The sequence below is a fragment of the Zootoca vivipara genome, chromosome 3, assembly GCF_963506605.1.
Source record: "Zootoca vivipara chromosome 3, rZooViv1.1, whole genome shotgun sequence".
NCBI classification, from domain to species: domain Eukaryota; kingdom Metazoa; phylum Chordata; class Lepidosauria; order Squamata; family Lacertidae; genus Zootoca; species Zootoca vivipara.
In genome coordinates, this window is record NC_083278.1 from 99,599,469 (window position 1) to 99,617,861 (window position 18,393).

General features: G+C 44.5%; 1 protein-coding gene across 1 annotated transcript; it reads right to left on the minus strand.

Moving 5' to 3' along the window:
• Positions 1 to 20: 20 nt before the first annotated feature.
• ABCG5 (ATP binding cassette subfamily G member 5) lies at positions 21 to 17,700 on the minus strand. Its single transcript, XM_035111202.2, has 13 exons — positions 17,449 to 17,700; positions 16,870 to 16,991; positions 16,121 to 16,257; positions 15,871 to 15,969; positions 13,906 to 14,038; positions 9,931 to 10,070; positions 9,229 to 9,358; positions 8,144 to 8,360; positions 7,828 to 8,033; positions 5,541 to 5,679; positions 3,254 to 3,439; positions 2,102 to 2,214; positions 21 to 965 (listed from the first exon to the last, which is right to left on the minus strand). The coding sequence occupies exons 1-13, from the start codon at positions 17,550 to 17,552 to the stop codon at positions 769 to 771; spliced, it is 1,923 nt and encodes a 640-aa protein (XP_034967093.1). The 5' UTR covers positions 17,553 to 17,700; the 3' UTR covers positions 21 to 768.
• Positions 17,701 to 18,393: the final 693 nt, after the last annotated feature.

Genomic DNA, 18,393 nt, shown 5'->3' on the forward strand with positions numbered 1-18,393 from the left:
CTCAGTTTCACCTTTGCTGCATCGCATTAAGGTCAGTGTGAGATTGTGAGATTTTTTTCCTCCAATTGAGACACAATTCTCTGGATTTTGCCAGCCTAATATGATAAAATTTGCATTTCTACTTAGACTATTGGAAGGTTTGGGCTGTTGGACTTTAGTTTTTAACCATTAGAAATTCTTTATGGATTTTTTTATTTGCTTGTTTGAATTGAAGTATTCAGCAAAACTATATGATCTTAAACAGAATGCAAAGGAAATTTCTATTTTTGTATGACTTTTGTAAACTGCTGTTTTGAACCTTTTTGACATTTCCACAAATTAATGCAGTTGGTCATTTTTAAAATAAAGATGATCCCCCCCCAAAAAATAATTTGCTCAAACACAATGTGAAGAGGAAAACAAAGCAATCAGTCGGGGGGGGGGGGGGGAGAAATAACTGCACCAGTCAGCTGTTCAGATAGAACTGGGTTTGGGGTGGAAAAACTAAATCCAGCACCCACCTCTTGAATACCTAAAAGGCAATATATGACTGTTGCTTTTCTTTAAAAGGGTGCTGTTCATGCAGCCCTGGCAGTTGAATTTGCAAGAGATACAGCTGGAAATGCATGCTGTTCTACAGCTGGATTGCTGGTTTTGTTTTTTTGTAATATTAGCACTTAAGGACTAAAAGTAAATAATGGGGAATGGTTTAGATTTCATAATTCACGCTGTACTTTCACACACTGCGAGAGTGAAAAAGCATACTGTATAGACCATTTAGTGTCACTTCTATTTCCTGGCAACAATTTTATCTCTTATTTTAAAACTGATAATTGCTAGAATTATGGCTGCTGGGACAAAAGCATATAATAGTAAAAAGTCCGATGTGAATCGGGATGCTGCACCGGGAAACATCATTTCAATGAACTGAACCCCTTGGGAGAAAGGACAGGGAGCCCCAGCCGCAGTGGAAACGTTGAAGTGACCTATCAAAAGAAAGGTTTTCAGATTACAGTGCTGGTTTGAAGATTCTAAAAGGAGACTTTTATATTCTCAGAAAGCCTTGCCACTTGGTTAGGGGCAGCGGCTCCAGCTATGGCAAGATTTAAGTCCATCCCACCCCTTCTTGAGGTGATTTGTCCCACTGGCCCAAGTAGCTGAAAGCACTTCTTCAGGGTCTCTGCTGAGATGTTCATATGGAAAGCTCTAGACTTCCAGGAAGCACACCTGTCCTTTCAGGATCAGCTGATTCTCAATAATAACTTTGCTATTGGTCATGGTTAGTGTGGAGAAAGTTTAACCAGGAATCCCTGTTGGAGCAGCATGCTAGGCCAAACTTTGGCCTGGCTCAGGGCATTGCAGCAGTAAAAAGGACCAGAGGGGGACCCGGTGGCTGTGACTGAGCTCCTCTCCAGGAGGTTGCACATTCACACAAGCTTACTAAACCATAGTTTGGCTTACTGTGCTGCCAAACCACGCCATTGTCTTAGTTTCTCCCATGTTTGCTTTTCCTACATATTATATATCACATGTTCTGAATGGAGTTACTTACTTTAGCCCAAGAAACAAAAATAAGGCACAGTTGCAGTAACCAACAAGTTTCTGTGTCCAAGCCTTTTGCAGCGCTTTGAGAACAATTTGAGTTCCCAGCACTTGTGCCTGGTGTTGACTAGTTGAAAACGTGTTGTGTTTGCAGATGTGCACCTGGCTTCTTCACTAGACAGCTTTCTGCAAATGCAACACACCTCTTTCCCCTGGCCTTAGACACCTGATATATGTGTTTTTGTGACTCACACTATTCCTGTTTTAATTCTGAATTTTAAATTGTTGTTTCCTGCCCTGGCAGGTAATAAATTTAATCTTCTTCATCTCTGTTGCTGGATCAGGGTAAATAGATTTTCTGGTTTCTGCTCTCTTACTGGAAGCCCAGATGACCTCAGTGGCGAAGATTGGCTTTTCCCACCTCTGGCTTGTTCACTAGCTATGGCTGTTACTTTGGATAACTTCCACTAATAGTTGCCATTCAGCCTGAGATAATTTCTGATGAAGGGCAGGATATAAATCTTATGAATAAACTATATAAATAAAATTAGAGGTAGTATGTTTTCTTTTTAGTACTTACCACATGTAAATTTTAATTCAGAAAACTCATTCACAACAAGAATCTCACTGGCGTACTTGTGGAACGTAAAGTAGCTTAGAATGTTAATCGGAGTTGGCATTTCCTCCAAATTCCTTCAGAAACAAAACGAAAGTCATGTCCAAATTATGTAATTTTGTTTCCCATCTCACAGCACAGCATATATTAAACATTTATAAGCCTCACGTATCTCAACAACGGAGGCAGAAACCATGATGGATTACATGGACCTTTGTTGCATTTTTATTAAGCTTATACATAAAAGGGGTGGGTGGGGTATTAGGGGAGGGGCAGTACTTCTGGTGGATGACATCATCGTGTTCCTTCTGGGGTAGTTTGTCCACCTTTGGTCCCCGCCCTGCACTCAGCTCTCGCCTGTAGTTTCTAGATGCTGTCAGCATGCAACAGCAGCCACACCTTGGGGACAGCTTCAACTGGCCAGCTAAACCAGGTGAGAGTAGCCATTGGGTCTCAAACCCTCGGTGAGTTAGGGACTTCCCCTGCCTGTGAAGACAGGCTCTGGCAGATAGAGCGGGCAAGACCGATACTGGGTCCAATGGTCAAGAATGCAGTTTCTGTACGTGGTGTAGAGGGAAGTGAGAGGCAGATGGAGCTCGTCAAGCTGGGAAGGTAACCTGGGAAAATCTCTGAACCAAAACCTCTGCTGCCCTGCAGGACTTCTTTAGGAGAAGAAACGGCTAAGGAGTAAACCCTACACAAATCTGGAGTAGAGTCCTAAGACAGTTGGGTGGCATCCCATCCGCTTCCTTCTGGCAACTCATATAGCCAAGCTGGTGCCAAATGTATTGCTCTGATTTCCTTTGGAGCACATCAGCGAGGTCAAGAGGGGGGTCTTGTTGTCTGGGCAGCCCAGGACATACACCCTGTCCAGGCTTGTGCCCCGGAGATATCACTTTGGAGCTGCCAGCGCAGCGGTTTGACTGCACCCCTGGAGGATAACTCCATTGTCTCTCGAGACAGGTGGATGCCAACTATACAGGTTATCTTGTTGAGCCAAATGCTCTCATTTCCCATCATTTCCCAGCAATATCTTAATCATTATAAACGCAGACCACTGTTTCAACAATATTGTGCAACTGTATCTTTATATTTGCAAATAACTCTTTCGCTTACCTTACAAGTCCAGTTCCAGCTAGGGCACCTGCCATGTTAAGTAGCGTCGCTACTCCACTGACCACATTGGGATTTTGAATGATGCCAAGAAAAGTAAGTGTCACCAGTTCACCTACTATATGAGGTACTACGAGGGCAGCAAAGAAATATCCAAAGCTAGAAGCCACCGGGTAAAATCCCATAGACCTGCAAAGAAAAATGGGTGTTTTAAAAAAGAAGCAGCACCAATATGTTTAATATTCCATCTTTCCACTCAGATAAATAAATTGGCCGTGACTGAGCAGAAGAGAAATGGTGGCTCTAGGGAGGTCAAGCTTGGCATGAGACTCTTAATCTCAGGGTTGTGGGTTAAAGCACCACACTGGGCAAAAGATTCATGCATTGCCGGGGGTTGGATTAGATGACTGACCCTCATGGTGCCTTCCAACTCTATGATTCTATCATTCTTCACAAGCCACAGCTGTGGGGAAATGAACATCAAGAGGCAGTTTGGGTAGAAGCCACATGTGGTGGTGGTGGGGCTTTCCATATGGCTATACCATTCTATGGAGTATTTTTCACTCCATAGGACGCACCTGACCATAGGACACACCTAGTTTTTAGAGGAGGAAAACAAGGAAAAAATGTATTTTGCTTTCTTGAATTGTCCTAGGCAAAGCAGCCAACTCCTAGAGGCCTAGGTGCCTTTGCCCCCCCCCAAATAAATATTTGAGGAAGCTTCTTTTGCAAAGGGGGAAAGCTCCATTTTTTTAGGATCAGCTCAAAGTTGTTGAGTTTCATTGCAAAGGGAAAAAATCCTGTTTTTATGGGGTTCAACTCACAGTTCTGCAGCTTCTCTAGGAAAGGGACCCATTTCTACAGTTTCCAGACAGATACAGTGGTGCCTCGCTAGACAAATGCTCTGTAAGACAGATTTTTCCCTTAACGAATAGGTTTTGCGATAGGAGGTTGCCTCGCAAGACAACAAGGTTTTCTATGGCCGCCGCTTCGTCGTGCGAAGCGTGGCCATTAAAACCTCTGATCACAAAACCTAGCGAAAGGGGCATTTGTCTAGCAAAAGGGGAACCAGCTGCAGCAAGGGAAGAAGGCAAAGGAAGATCAGCTGAGAGGCGCTGACAGCTGGTTCCCCTTTGTGTTCAGCTGGTCTCTGCCAGTTGCCCCGAGCAGTGAGGGGCAACCGGCAGAGACCAGCGGAACAAGGCAAAGGTCTTCCCCCGCCGCGTGTCCGATCCAGGTGGGAGGCAGCAGCGAGGAGAAGAGCTTCTCCCACCGCCGCCTCTCGCCACGCACAGCCAGCATGGAGCGCAGCTTCGGAGGTCTCCATGTCGGGGAAGGCAGGCGGGAGGCGGGAGAAGAGCTCCCGTCGCTGCCTCTCACCACGCACAGCCGGCATGTAGCGCAGCTTCGGAGACCTCCGAACCTGTGCCCCATGTCGAGGAAAGCAGGTGGGAGGCGGAGGCAGGAGAAGCTCTTCTCCCGCCACCGCCTCTCGCCGCGCACAGCCGGCATGGAGTGCAGCTTCGGAGGTCTCTGAAGCTGCGCTCCATGTCAGGGAAGGCAGGCGGGAGGCGGCGGCAGAAGCTCTTCAGGGACCAGGGACCACGCATTCGCTCCATAAGACGCACAGACATTTCCTCTCACCTTTTAGGATGAAAAAAGTGTGTCTTATGGAGCGAAAAATACAGTACTTTTTGGAGAAAAAAAGTGTGTCTTTTGGAGCGAAAAATACAGTACACTTAAAATGGCGATCCCTCCACCTGTCCCTCCAAATTGGAAAGGATGAAATGTTTGTCTGACTCACAGTAGCTCCATTTAGATTAACGACCATGTCTAATTTAGGGCCATGTCTAATTTAGGGCCATTTGTTTCAGTGAGTCTACTCTGTGCAGGAGTTAGTTGTTGCAACTCTTGGGCAAGTTTATTCTGGAAAATCAGCAATTTAGAGGTGATAAAATCTCCATCTTCAAATACTGAAGGTCTGCCATAGACCAATGGGTTCAAAGCAAAAGGATTTAGACTAAACACTTGGCAGATGCTAGGAGCCACACAGGGTTCGGAAACTGACAGCCTGAAGGGTCCTGAACAAGTTATAAGATTTTTTTGCTAGAGGCCAGATTTGGGATCTATTAGGGATGCTGAAGTAACGTGTTTCCTGCAGGAGTTGACGTCCTTTCCATCTCCTGCTAGATATCTGAGAAACCAGAGCCATACAGAATGAATCCTGTATTCAACAAGTAAGCTCTGTACAGAAAGATTCACCCGGCATACCAATTGCCATTGCACTTACCAATAGATAAGAGTACTAAATAGTGCAATGCTGATGATGCTAAAAGGCAGGAAATGCAGTATGTAGGCAAGCAACATTTGCCACTTCTGATATAAACCATCTTGGCTTTCTTGGTCTCCAACAGCCCGCAGTGCAGGAACTGAAAGGGAAACAAACAACTCTATACCGGAGAATAATAAATACACACGGTATTTCTACACATTTTAGGAGAATTTACATTCAGGATGTCCTCAGTGCCAGTGCTTGGGGACTGCATGGAGGGTGTGTGTGGCTTTAATAAACCAATTTAAAGATCAAATAAATACTATTTTTATCTGTTGTTGCAGAGCCCCTAAAAGATGGTGCCTACTCTGCCTATTTGGTAATCTGGTGCTGGGAGGAGGAGGAATAATAATTATCTATCTATCTATCTATCTATCTATCTATCTATCTATCTATTTCCACCCCACCCATCTGGCTGGGTTCCCCCAGCCACCATACCTGCCAAGTCTCCTGCAGAAAAATATGGGATCAGCAGCAGCGGCAGCACTGGAAATTGCACTAGAAGTTGTCCAGCGGCCATCTTGGGGGTGGCTGCATGGCAGCGGCGATCTTAGGGGTGGCCATGCGGCCACCTCCAAGATGGCCGCCGCCATGCGGCCACCCCTAAGATGGCCGCCGGGCATGCTTAGAAGCTATTTCTGGCGCCAGCGGTGGCCATTTTCTGGTGCCCATAGATGGGCAAACTGGCACCAGAAATATGGCTGCCGGCAGGAGCGGATTTAAGGGAATTCTATGGGAGAGGAGCTCAAACAGGAGACCGCAGGGAAATGGTAAGGAAAAACGGGGGTTTCCCGGGGAATACGGGGTACTTGGCAGCTATGCCAGCCACTCTGGGCGGCTCCCAACAGAATATTAAAAAAACGATAAAACATCAAACATTAAAAACTTCCCTAAACAGGGCTGTCTTCAGATGTCTTCTAAAAGTCAGATAGTGTAGCCCCACATGGAGAGCATTGCAGTAGTCCAAGCGGGAGATAACTAGAGCATGCACCACTCTCGCGAGACAGTCTGCAGGCAGGTAGGTATCTCAGCCTGCGTACCAGATGAAGCTGGTAGACAGCTGCCCCGGACACAGGAAGGGTGAAAAAGATTTGCATACCTTTGTATTGCTGTGTGAGATGGACAGGAAGCTTCTCATAAGCTTGATCTCACTGTCATAGCATCAAGGCGTCACCACAGACACATAGTCTCACACAAATATTGCGTACTCCATAGTCTCCAGCAGTCTACCTTCCTACTGCCTTGTCCTTTCTCCTATTGCTCAATTCCCAGCTCTTATCTAAGCCATAGCTGCCAAGTTTTCCCTTTTCTCGCGAGAAAGCCTATTCAGCATAAGGGAAAATCCCTTAAAAAAAGGGATAACTTGGCAGCTATGATCTAAGCTCACAACCTTACACAGATTTCCGTGGTTTTTGTCCCCCACCCCTTCCAGTGGGGAGGGCAATTTCACAAACCTCTAGGTTCAACTCGGACTAGACTATGTGTAAAATGCATGAATGCATTTAACATGTGAGTCCCCCCCTTTAAAAATAACAGCCTTGTTGCGGAGGGGGGAGGAATTTAGCCTGGGATGGATTTAACCCAGGCATCCCCAAACTTCGACTCTCCAGATGTTTTGGACTACAATTCCCACAATCCCTGACCACTGGTCCTGTTAGCTAGGGATCATGGGAGTTGTAGGCCTAAACATCTGGAGGGCTGCAGTTTGGGGATGCCTGATTTAACCATTTCCCCAGCACACACAGTGGTTTAGGGGCAAGAAGCAGTTCTCGCCCCTCCCCCAAGCTCTCTTTGGTGCCAAGAAATAGTAGCTTTATATGGGGTGCAATTTTCTTTGGGACCATAGTGGAGGGAAAAGGTTCATACCTGCCCCATGTGATACTAATAATCTCTCCCATAACCTTGCAGCATTAAATACATCCATTCATGTACCATGTCATCTCGTTGATTCACAGATTGATCAGAATGGCCCTCATACTGATTTATCTCAGAGAGCTATTCTGCAGGTTGCTGAGATAATGTGTGTGAATTTGACAATTCTAAAGCACGACATAGGTGTGATGACGATTAATATAATTTATTTCCAAAGAGTTATTGATGCAGTCCAGCCTCATGTTGCAGTGGCATAGCGTCTGTGCTCCAACATGCACAAAGGTTTCCAAACTAAACCCATAATGTAGCCATTGTACTGTTTTAGAACACCCTTTCTCCCTACAACCATTACTGATGCAATAGAGAAACTTACATAATGACAGAGCATTGAGTATTCCTGCGTGTGGTGGAGCGCTTACACACTGGTAAAGGAGTCCTACGCGATCTTGAACTGCTCCTTTAAGAACATCACTGGACAGTCTCAGAAGGAAGAATACAAGAAAGAGGCTGAAGAACAGATTTTGGAAGAGCCGCATCAGGATTCCGATCTTATCTCTGGATAAATTCCTTGTTGTCCTCCTGAAAGTGAAGAGGAATTACTGCAATTGCAGGCAAAGATCATTCTTGCTGTGAAGGAGACCAGAAATAGGAGGCCTTGCATTCATCGCTCCTGAGCTGTGCTCCCTCACCTGAGCAGAATCCATAGTTTGAAGAACACGTTGGGGGCCTTTTTGCATTTAAAGGGTATTGACGGCAGCTCCTTCACCTTGCATTTTGTTTCTTCAATCGCCTCCAGAGTTCTGCAAAAGATTTCTGAACTTTTATAGGCGGAACAGATGGTTTGAACTCTGCTGTAAGTCTCCAGTTCGCGCTCTTTGCTTCGGCAGTCTACTGATGTGAGATCCACTGCAAAAATTTACCCGACAATATTGAATTAGTCCCTAGCCTCCAAGTGTCCCAATTTCCCAGGGAGAGTCGCAGAATTACGAAAGCGATCCCAGAATGTCCTATTTCCCCCACCAGCACTGAGCTCGGGGAGGAAGATGAGCTGGCGCTTTTGTTGTGTGGTGGCAGCAGCAGTAGTGATGGCTATTATTATTATTGCAGTAGTAGTTCCTGTTATTAAATATTCATTCAATAACAATAATATCAGCAAACACATCAGAAGACAAACAACAGGCAATCTTAAAAGGCGCCTTGCTTTCATACCTCTAAGCCAGATTTAATATACGGTACACCTTATATTCATCCATATGATTGGGCTGTCATACATCTGGAATTTTCCGGACATAGCCAGTATTCAGCCCTTGTAAACAATTCTGTGCAGGACATATGACAGCCCATGTCAGGGTTTTTTGTTTGTTTGTTTTTTAGATTTTGCAAGAACTCCCCCCCCCCAAAAAAAGAAAATGCTCAACTTTTGTGCCCAGATTTTCACTTTTTTAAATATGGCAACCCTATCATATGAGGTTGACCACCTTCATGTTTTTGGACATAATCCTATGCAAACAAAACATTCTAGTAACACAGCAGAATAAAAACAAATGGCATGCTTTTCCCCAACCCCCAATTTAGCTTGTTCACTATAGATCTTTGAATTGAAAACAGTAACTAATAGCACTCTGCTCTTTGAATGCCTGTGATCATGCATAGTTTCCAACTAATGGGACCTCATTGAACTCCATGAGACTGAACAAAATATACTTGCATAGAATTGTTTTTGCCAGGGAACTGGAAGGATCTGTGTTTGTGAACCTAGTTGAGAAGCTCTTACCGTAAAAATCAAAAGGGCTGGAATGTTCAGGGCACGTGTAGCCACAGTTGGTAAAAAAAGTGATCATGTCTGATGAATCTCCACAGAAAATCAGTTCTCCAGAACTCATGATGCAGATTTTATCAAATACCTTGGGGGGAACAAACAAGCATTAATGTGCAAATGTTGCTACGATAAGAATATTAAAAAATAGAGAATACCTAATGACAAAGGAAGTGTACAGTTTTAATATTTGTGTGATGAGCAAAAGCTCTACACATCTGTGTGGTGTATTCCTTGAGTCAATTAAGTCCCTCTATAGCTTCATATTGTTGGCATCTGTTTGTCTCAGGCCATTGGAAGAGTGCGTATTCAGGGGTGAAGTCAAAGTGTTGGAGAGTTGCAGAACCTTATAGCAGAACTACCATTCTGATAACAAAACAGTAGGCTATAGCTGCAGAACTACCACACCAATAACAGAAATGTAAGATAGCATTTTTGAATAAGCTTTAAGGGTGCCTCCTTAATCTGGGATTATATTGATTTGAAAGGAGGTCTCTCCCAAAGAAATCCATTGTTCACCATCTGTTTTTCCCAACCTATGTGAATGCAATCTGTTGAAGGTTTAGCAATAATTTTTAAATGCTCGAGACCAAACCTGTTGTTGTTCCTGTACAAAGCATACCCATGATTAAAACGTGGTTAAATACAAGTATTCTTTACCTGAAAAAGTTCTGATCGTGGCTGGTGTATTGTAATAATCACTATCCTGCCTTTATGAGCAAGCTTTGATAGTAGCAACACAATCTGATTGGCCGTCATGCAGTCCAGACCTGTGGTGGGTTCGTCTAGCAAGATGACCTCTGAAAACAACAGGAATAGCTCTTGAAACCTCACATAATGGTGTGTTACTGCAGTTCTGTGTTAGCCTGATAATGCTCCTGGTTAGATTACCGCAATACTTCGTTATGTGCCCAGGGGTCAGCAAACGTTTTCCGCAGGGGGCCGGTCCCCTGTCCCTCAGACTTGTGGGGGCTGGACTATATTTTTTGGGGGGTGAATGAATTCCTATGCCCCCACAAATAACCCAGAGATGCATTTTAAATAGAAGCACACATTTTACTCATGTAAAAACACGCTGATTCCCGGACCATCTGTGGGCTGGATTTAGAAGGCGATTGGGCCAGATCCAGACCCCGGGCCTTAGTTTGCCTACCCACGGCCCAGACACTTAAGTTGGTTCTTTTTTTAAAAAAAGACTGCTAGAGACTGGACATTGTGGACATTTTTTCATCTGAATCCATTTTTGGCCCACTTATGCTTTGGTTGTTTGTTGTTGTTTTTTTGAAAAAGAGGAAACGCGTCATCAAAAAGAGGACACATATAGACATAACATTTAATAAAATCATAGAGTTGGAAGGGACCCTGAGGATCATCTAGCCCAGGGGTCCCCAAACTAAGGCCCGGGGGCCGGATGCGGCCCAATCGCCTTCTAAATCCGGCCCGCAGACAGTCCGAGAATCAGCATGTTTTTACATGAGTAGAATGTGTCCTTTTATTTAAAATGCATCTCTGGGTTATTTGTGGGGCATAGGAATTCGTTCATATTTTTTTCCAAAATATAGTCCGGCCCCCCACAAGGTCTGAAGGACAGTGGACCGGCCCCCTGCTGAAAAAGTTTGCTGACCCCTGATCTAGCCCAATGCAGGAATATGCAGCTGTCCCATCCCATGCAGGGATTGAACCTGCAACCTTGGCGTCATCAGCACCATGCTCTAACCATGCTCTTTCCCAACCGGGGCCCATATGGCCCCAAGATATCCCAAGGGGGCCACAGGTGAAAATTGCATGAATTGTGCATAAGTGAGAAGTGAAGGGGAAAATCTCTCTCTCTTTTTTTAGTCCTGACTGGCTGGCTATCCACTTGGCCAATCACAAATGAGTAAAGGAGCCTAGCACTCCTTTCTTGCCACTTGCCTTTTCCTGGAGCAGTCCTGGTTTGTTTCCGGCGGAAGATGGCGATCGCTGAGGCTCCTATTTTGACCAGTAGAGCCCAGAATCCAGAATCCCCAGTTCAGGTAAGTGGGGTGGCAATGGGTAGGACTGGGACAGCCAGATCTGCTTATTGCTGTCGCCAGTGCTGGACCCGGTGGCAGCCTGGGCCCAACTCTGCAAGGCGCAGGGTGCAATCCACCCCAGCAGATCAGAGCCTTCAGATGTTGCTGAGGGGCACAGGGCACATCGGCAGCGTCACCCGGCTCTGCAAGGCATGGGGTGAAATCCCCCCCAGCGCCTAGCCAAGCAGGGTCATCTGGTGCTGCTGACTTGCATCTAGTAAATAACCAAGTGTCTACTCAGAAGAAAGCCACACTGAGTTCAGTGGGCCTTACTCCCAGGTAAGGGTGTGTGGGGCTATATATTTTTTTTTTATCTAGGCAGCCAGGGCTCCTTCAGGTCTTTTTGCACCAGGTCAGTGAGGACCACTTGCCTTTCAAAATTATCCCCTATATACAGAATTCCCTGTGCGCCTTTTGGACTGTATCTGTAGGGTTCCCCCTCTGTGTCAAATGACTGGGATCAAATAAGTGTTGTTTACTTTTTATAATACATGGAAGATTAATCTCTCCTTCCTTGGAGGTTTCTAAGCAGAGGTTGGATGGCCATCTGTCATAGATGCTTTAGCGGAGTTGCCTATGTTGCAGGGGGTTGCACTAGAAAGATGACCCCTGGGGCCCCTTCCAGCTCTATGTGTCTATGATTCTATGCTTTTCTGCTTCAGCAATATTTCATTGTCTTTCTATCATTTCATTTTGTATAAAATTATAAACAATATAAATAAAACATGTTCTATTTACAAACAAGACATTTAAATAGCTACCTTTCTACCAGTAGGGTGGGTGGCATGGGCATAGCCAGGATTTTTTTTAGGGGGGCAGAACCTCAGGTTTGTATTGATTTTTTACTTATTGGGGGGCAGCTGCCCCCCTTGGCTACGCCCATGGGGGGCACAGGAAGGAAACAAGGTTGGAAGAGGGCCATGGTCAGAAAAAGGTCGTGAAACACTACTCTTAACAGTCTGAGCTATCTAGCTTCATTTGTATAGATATAAAACTTAAAAACAAATGCTCTAATAATTATAGTGGAACCACAATAATGATAACAGATTGCAGGTTCAATCCCCAGCTGCACATTCCTGCACTGCTGGTGGTTCGGCTAGATGATCCACAGGGTCCCTTCCAACTCTATGAGTCTATGATTCTATCTCACCATAGTAATCAAGCGACCTGTCCCTGTTCAGTTTGCTTTTTCAAGTGCTAGATGTTGACGGGCGACTTCAATGGCTCTCCTGCCCTTTCCGTTCTTTGACTTTAAACCAGGATTGGCTACAACACCCCCTCTCCGGATAGAGGACAGGCTGCCCTTCCTACAGAGGATAGTCCTTTGTAAATCAGAACGCACATCAACCCTATCCTGATCAGTGGAACCTCGGGTTGTGAACATGATCTGTGCAGGAGGCACGTTCGCAACCCGCAGCGTTCGCAACCCGCATCTGCGCACGCGTGGGTCATGCTTCGGCGCTTCTGCGGATGCACAAAGCGCAATTTAGCACTTAACTGCACACACACACACACACCGAAACCCGGAAGTAACCCGTTCCGGTACTTCCGGGTTCGGCGCGGAGCGCAACCCGAAAAAATGCAACTTGAAGCAGCTGTAACCCAAGGTATGAGTGTATATCAGTCAGCAGCCCTGCTTTGGGAAGGTAAAGGTAAAGGGACCCCTGACCATTAGGTCCAGTCGCGGACAGCTCTGGGGTTGTGGTGCTCATCTTGCTTTACTGGCTGAGGGAGCCGGTGTACAGCTTCCGGGTCATGTGGCCAGCACAACTACGCTGCTTCTGGTGAACCAGAGCAGCACACAGAAACACCGTTTACCTTCCCGCCGGAGTGGTACCTATTTATCTACTTGCACTTTGACGTGCTTTTGAACTGCTAGGTGGGCAGGAGCTGGGACCACAGCGCCACCCATCCAGAATATTCATATGATCATTAATTAGCAGTGCAATGTGGGAATTAGCCATGTTAGAGCACGGGGAGCTTGCACTAAACACTGTGCAAAGGTAATATTTGGTAAAAAAAAGATCTCTGGTAGCTGATCTAAGACCCAACCTGAGACTCTGAAGGGCTATTGACAGGATCACTGACAGTGGTGGACTTTGGGCTTTAAAATTTCAGTGGTACCCCTTATGATGCCTAAATTTGATGCCCCTCCCCACCTCTTGTTTGTAATTTTTGGCCCCCTGTCAGCTCACTGCCCAGGACCGGTCACGCTCCCCTAAATTCAACTCTGTCACTAAGCCATAAAACAGTTTCTTATATCCACTAGGGCAGGCTTCCCATGCTATTTAGAGGGATTGGGTTGCTGTAACAAATTCACCTAACCTGGGGATTTCTAAATCACAAATCCCATCAGCGTTCGAACTGGCATCAGCCGGTACAAAATACCTGCCAAGTAGGGGAGGACACGTTGCGCTCTTTGTTAACTACCCTTGTTAGATTGCGCCCCTGTGACAGATGAAAAGTTCTATTGGGGAAAAAGGTTGGGGGGACACGGGTGGTAGATGGATGTGCCAAGTGACAGTTAATCGAAAAGGACAGAGTGTTTGTTTTGCTCTCAAACACTAGGCGCCATACTCACTGGGATCTTGTAATAGCTGTGCTGCGATTGAAACGCGGCGCCGTTCGCCATCAGAAATCCCCCGAAATGTGTGGTTTCCAATTACACTGCATGCAACATGACTGAGACTCAGCTCAGCCATAACAGCATCAACCTGCAAAATACAGAGACAATTCAGGAAGAACCTGGGGTCTTAGATTGTCTACGCAGCAGCTCAAGCATCCTTTTGAGCAGTACATATTTTTTTTAAGCTGTACGAAATGCAAGTCCTAATTCAGAATGATCACAAAATACACTGCCCGGATAGTCTTCGAAATAGAAATATACCATCGTACAACTCCAGGTAGCTAATTCACTAAGCTATTATTTGAATTCGCATTCAGATGGTCCTGATTTCAGGGGCATAATTTTAAAGCAAGTTATGAGCCAAGAAGGCCCAATTTGAATCTCTCCAGCAATTCACTAGGTGGCCCAGGTAGGTCATGTTTTCTCTGCTTTAGCCCCACCATTGTAAACAGGGGTCTAGAACAATACTGACTTATCTTTTAGAGGTACTAAAAAGATTATCAAGAGAATGTCTGTTAAGTGCTTTAAATGTCTGCAGCTAAGGCATTCTGCTTTAAACAATCTCAAGCACCTGTATACAAATGCTAACCATTATTATAATCGTTCTTCACAACCAGAATACGCAGAATCCTTTCACCCAGACTTGGACCGGCATGGATATTTTCTCGGCAGGGTTGCTGTTGGGGGGAATCATTCCCATGAAGTCTCCCAATGCCCCTGATTCAATGCTTTTCATTGTGCTACTCGACTTGATTTAGCAGGCACCCCCAAACTGCGACCCTCCAGATGTTTTGGCCTACAACTCCCATGATCCCTAGCTAACAGGACCAGTGGTCGGGGAAGATGGGAATTGTAGTCCAAAACATCTGGAGGGCCGAAGTTTGGGGGTGCCTGCTCTATAGTTTACTGACAGAGTGCATTCTCTGCAGGTAGAATAGTCAATATTTTTGCAGAAAGGCAGGGATGCAAAACCTCTGGTCCTTCAGATGTTGCTAGATAAGCCTTATTACAGTGTTTCCCAAACTTGGGTCTCCATATGCTTTTGGACTACTGTTCTCATCATCCCTGACCACTGGTCTTGCTAGCTGGGGATGATGGGAGTTGTAGTCCAAAAACAGCCGGGGACCCAAGTTTGGGAAACACTGCCTTATTTCTTTCTCTGTTGGCTCTTACAGTTTCTTACTTTCTGCTTGCAGCCTTTCAGCCAGAAAACATCTCCCAGTTCATGCAACATACTCCTCATTCTCCACATCTGACACCATGTAGCGCAGGCATCCCCAAACTGCGGCCCTCCAGATGTTTTGGCCTACAACTCCCATGATCCCTAGCTAACAAGACCAGTGGACGGGGAAGATGGGAATTGTAGTCCAAAACATCTGGAGGGCTGAGGTTTGGGGATGCCCGATGTAGCATTTCTGGGTCCAACAGCAGGCCCTCCTTCACTGGGGGCCGGATGGCCGTCTTTCGGGAGTGTTATGGTTGCAGATCCAGAATCACAGATCCTGCATTGATCTGGAAGTTGAATTAGTTTACCTCCAAATGACCTCTATATCTCTAAAACACTATAATATCTTGTGAACTGTAGTTTTTTGGGGGGTTTCTTTTAGTGGGGGAGCAGTTCCAGTATGCTTTTTGATGGAAAGGATTGAAACAGCCTAACCATAGGAGCCAACTCCTACGAGCCGAGGTCCCTTCGGCCTCCCAAATAAAATATTTGAGGGAGCAGCCCCCCCCCGCCAAGTTGATGAGTATTGCCACTCAAATGGTGTGTGTGTGTGTGTGCTGTGTCATGTGATCAGTTATGTGGGGCATTATCATTTATTTGGTTCAAGTTGACACCCTTGAGCCTAACTGTGAGAGGATCATACAGTCTTGTCTTCAGTCTGCTAACTTTTGATAACATTATACTGCAGTACAGACCTTCTTTTTTATAAAGTTGCTGGAGTGCTCCTGGAGTGCTAGCAAGGCAGTATAAGTCAAAGACTCTTCTATGGTGAGGTAGCTTAACAAGGTATCATTCTGAAAGAGAAGGGGGAAAGCATTCAATTTAGCCCTGTGGTGATGACAACTGAAATGCATTGGGGCCATAGCTCTGTGGTAGGCAGAACAATCCCAGATAAGGCTAGGAAAGACAGAGACTCCTATAGAAATGCAATTAAAACCAACCTACCTGGAGAACATAGGAAAAGCAGTCCTGAAACTGCTTTGGCTTCAGCTCCTGTCCGTTGACATAAACTTGGCCAGAAAAGTTTGTTTTATGGCTCAGCCTTCCAGCAATGGCATCCAACAGAGTTGTTTTCCCCGATCCTAATGCAAATTGGAAAATTCAATATAAGTATTGCTATGAATGGGGGGGGGAGGCAGACTAGCCCATAATCCCTGGATCTAGTAGAAGTTTGAATTAATCAAGGTTTGATTAAACTTTGCCAAAAGCGCACTTCAGGTTAAGAATGGTTTTGGGTTAAGAACGGACCTCCGGAACGAATAAAGTTCGTAACTGGAGGTACCACAGTACTTGAAACAAATAACTGTGCTCATAAGTCTTTAACTCTATATATTATGTCTTTAGCACTAGTTTCTGGTTGTGGGTTCTAGTAAGAAGCAAAGGAGCGTCTGTAAGCCTGAAGTCTTTCCACCCCCATTGTAGAAGAGAAGCCAGGCACTTGCATTGCCACAGCTAAATTTGTATTAACCTGACTTCTATTAAATATGGTATTAAGTGAAGTTGGCGCAAGAATATACCAGATATCCTGAAACAACTTGGGCCAATGGATAGGGGCTAAACACTCATCAAGACTGGTTTATGCAGATCTTAAAGCGAATTTCTCAAAAATGGTACTTAACAAGATTTTATAAACGTATTTTAGGAATGCCTGATCATTCATGTTTAGTTAAAATGTAGGTGTATATACTACTCACCAGAATTTCCTAAGATCCCCATGATCTGGCCACTTTCTGTATGAAATGACACATCTTTAAGAATCTGCCTGTTCCACTTCTTACGGTATGATCGAATATCCCACCAGGGTCCCACACGCTCCCTTTGAGGGAAAGGGAGAGAAACTCATGTGAAATGACTTTGGAAAGAATTAAAATACAGCAGTGTTTCAAAAACGATCAAAGGATCGACAAAGGATATTGTTCTCGTTCTAAAAATGAAATGTTACGTGGGCAGAAATTTTCATAACCCTACAAGCTTTGTTTTGCAACTTGCATGAAATATGCTATGCCAAGATTTAACAGGTGGAGTTGCAGGAGGTGACAAAAAAATGCCTTTAAAATTTCCTGTATATCACTTTGGGAGCTTTCAGCCAACAAGCAATATTATCATTATTCATTCAATTGCATGCTTTCAAAAGAGACATGTGTCGAAAAGCTGTCTGCAATGTTGAACCAAGAACTGTGCTGGAACATTCTGATCTACATGTTATACTGGGAGGTATAGTTTAAGTAAAGTTCATATTGGAATACACATAATCAGTCTTGCCGTTTACTTACCTGACTGCATAGGAAACGTTCAGGATACTGAGACTGTCGTGCGACATTGAAGTCATCTGCCTGCCTTCACCCTGTGAGCCTGGGTTATTCTTTGCCATCTCCATGATGCAGACCCTAATAACTGGGAGGATTTTCCTAATGATCTCTCAGTCACTGGTAAAACAAACAAATTAAAGTTAAAACAAATTAAAAAGCAACTTCCCTGTAAACATTCATAACAAGCAGCTTCTAACTTTCTGTGACCCTGCTCTGTTACTTCTCAATTGTATAATAAACATGTATGTTTCTGTAGCAGATGATAGGTCAATCGTAATTATTATCTGATGAACCTTTACCCTTACTATAGCACAGTATTTCAGAAACAAGTGTGTTTTAGGCTATTCTGTGTTGCCTGTAAGGTGTGTTTCTGTGGTTCAGCACCTGCTTCACTTGGAACCAGTAATTTGGCAGTCATAAAGGCACCCTGAACTACACCCCCACCTTGCTTTTGAGAAACCGATGTCAGGTCTTAGTAGGCACAGCATCCTTTTCTGTGTGCTTCTTTCCAGTCCGCAGGGACCTCACCTGTTCTCCAGGAATTCTCTTTTTTTAAAAAAAATAATAACAATAATTTTCATTGAATTTTACATAAAGAAAAAAAGGAAAAGGAGAAAAAGATTTTTTTAAAAAAAGAAATACAAAAATACAAAAAACAAAAATAACAATATTATCACACCTTATCTCTTCAAACTTCTTCACTTCCCCTTCTTACAGTCCTTGTTGATAATTAACTCTTACCATTTCCAGATCTTAGCTAAACATCATAGAATTACGTCCTATCTCCCAATTCATGACCTTATTCTTAAATAATTTTTATTCATTTTATATAGAAAAGTGGAAGAAAAATAGAAAGGAAAAACCAAAACAAAAATAAAAAAAGACATAATCATATTATCCAATTTCTAA

Coding starts and splice junctions, on each gene's coding strand:
- ABCG5 (XM_035111202.2), bottom strand. CDS start 17,552: ATGGAGATGGCAAAGAATAACCCAGGCTCACAGGGTGAAGGCAGGCAG. Junction 3,440..5,540: donor TTTAGTACTCTTATCTATTG/GTAAGTGCAATG, acceptor TTTTCTTTGCAG/GTCTATGGGATTTTACCCGG. Junction 2,215..3,253: donor GCTGGAACTGGACTTGTAAG/GTAAGCGAAAGA, acceptor TTGTTTCTGAAG/GAATTTGGAGGAAATGCCAA.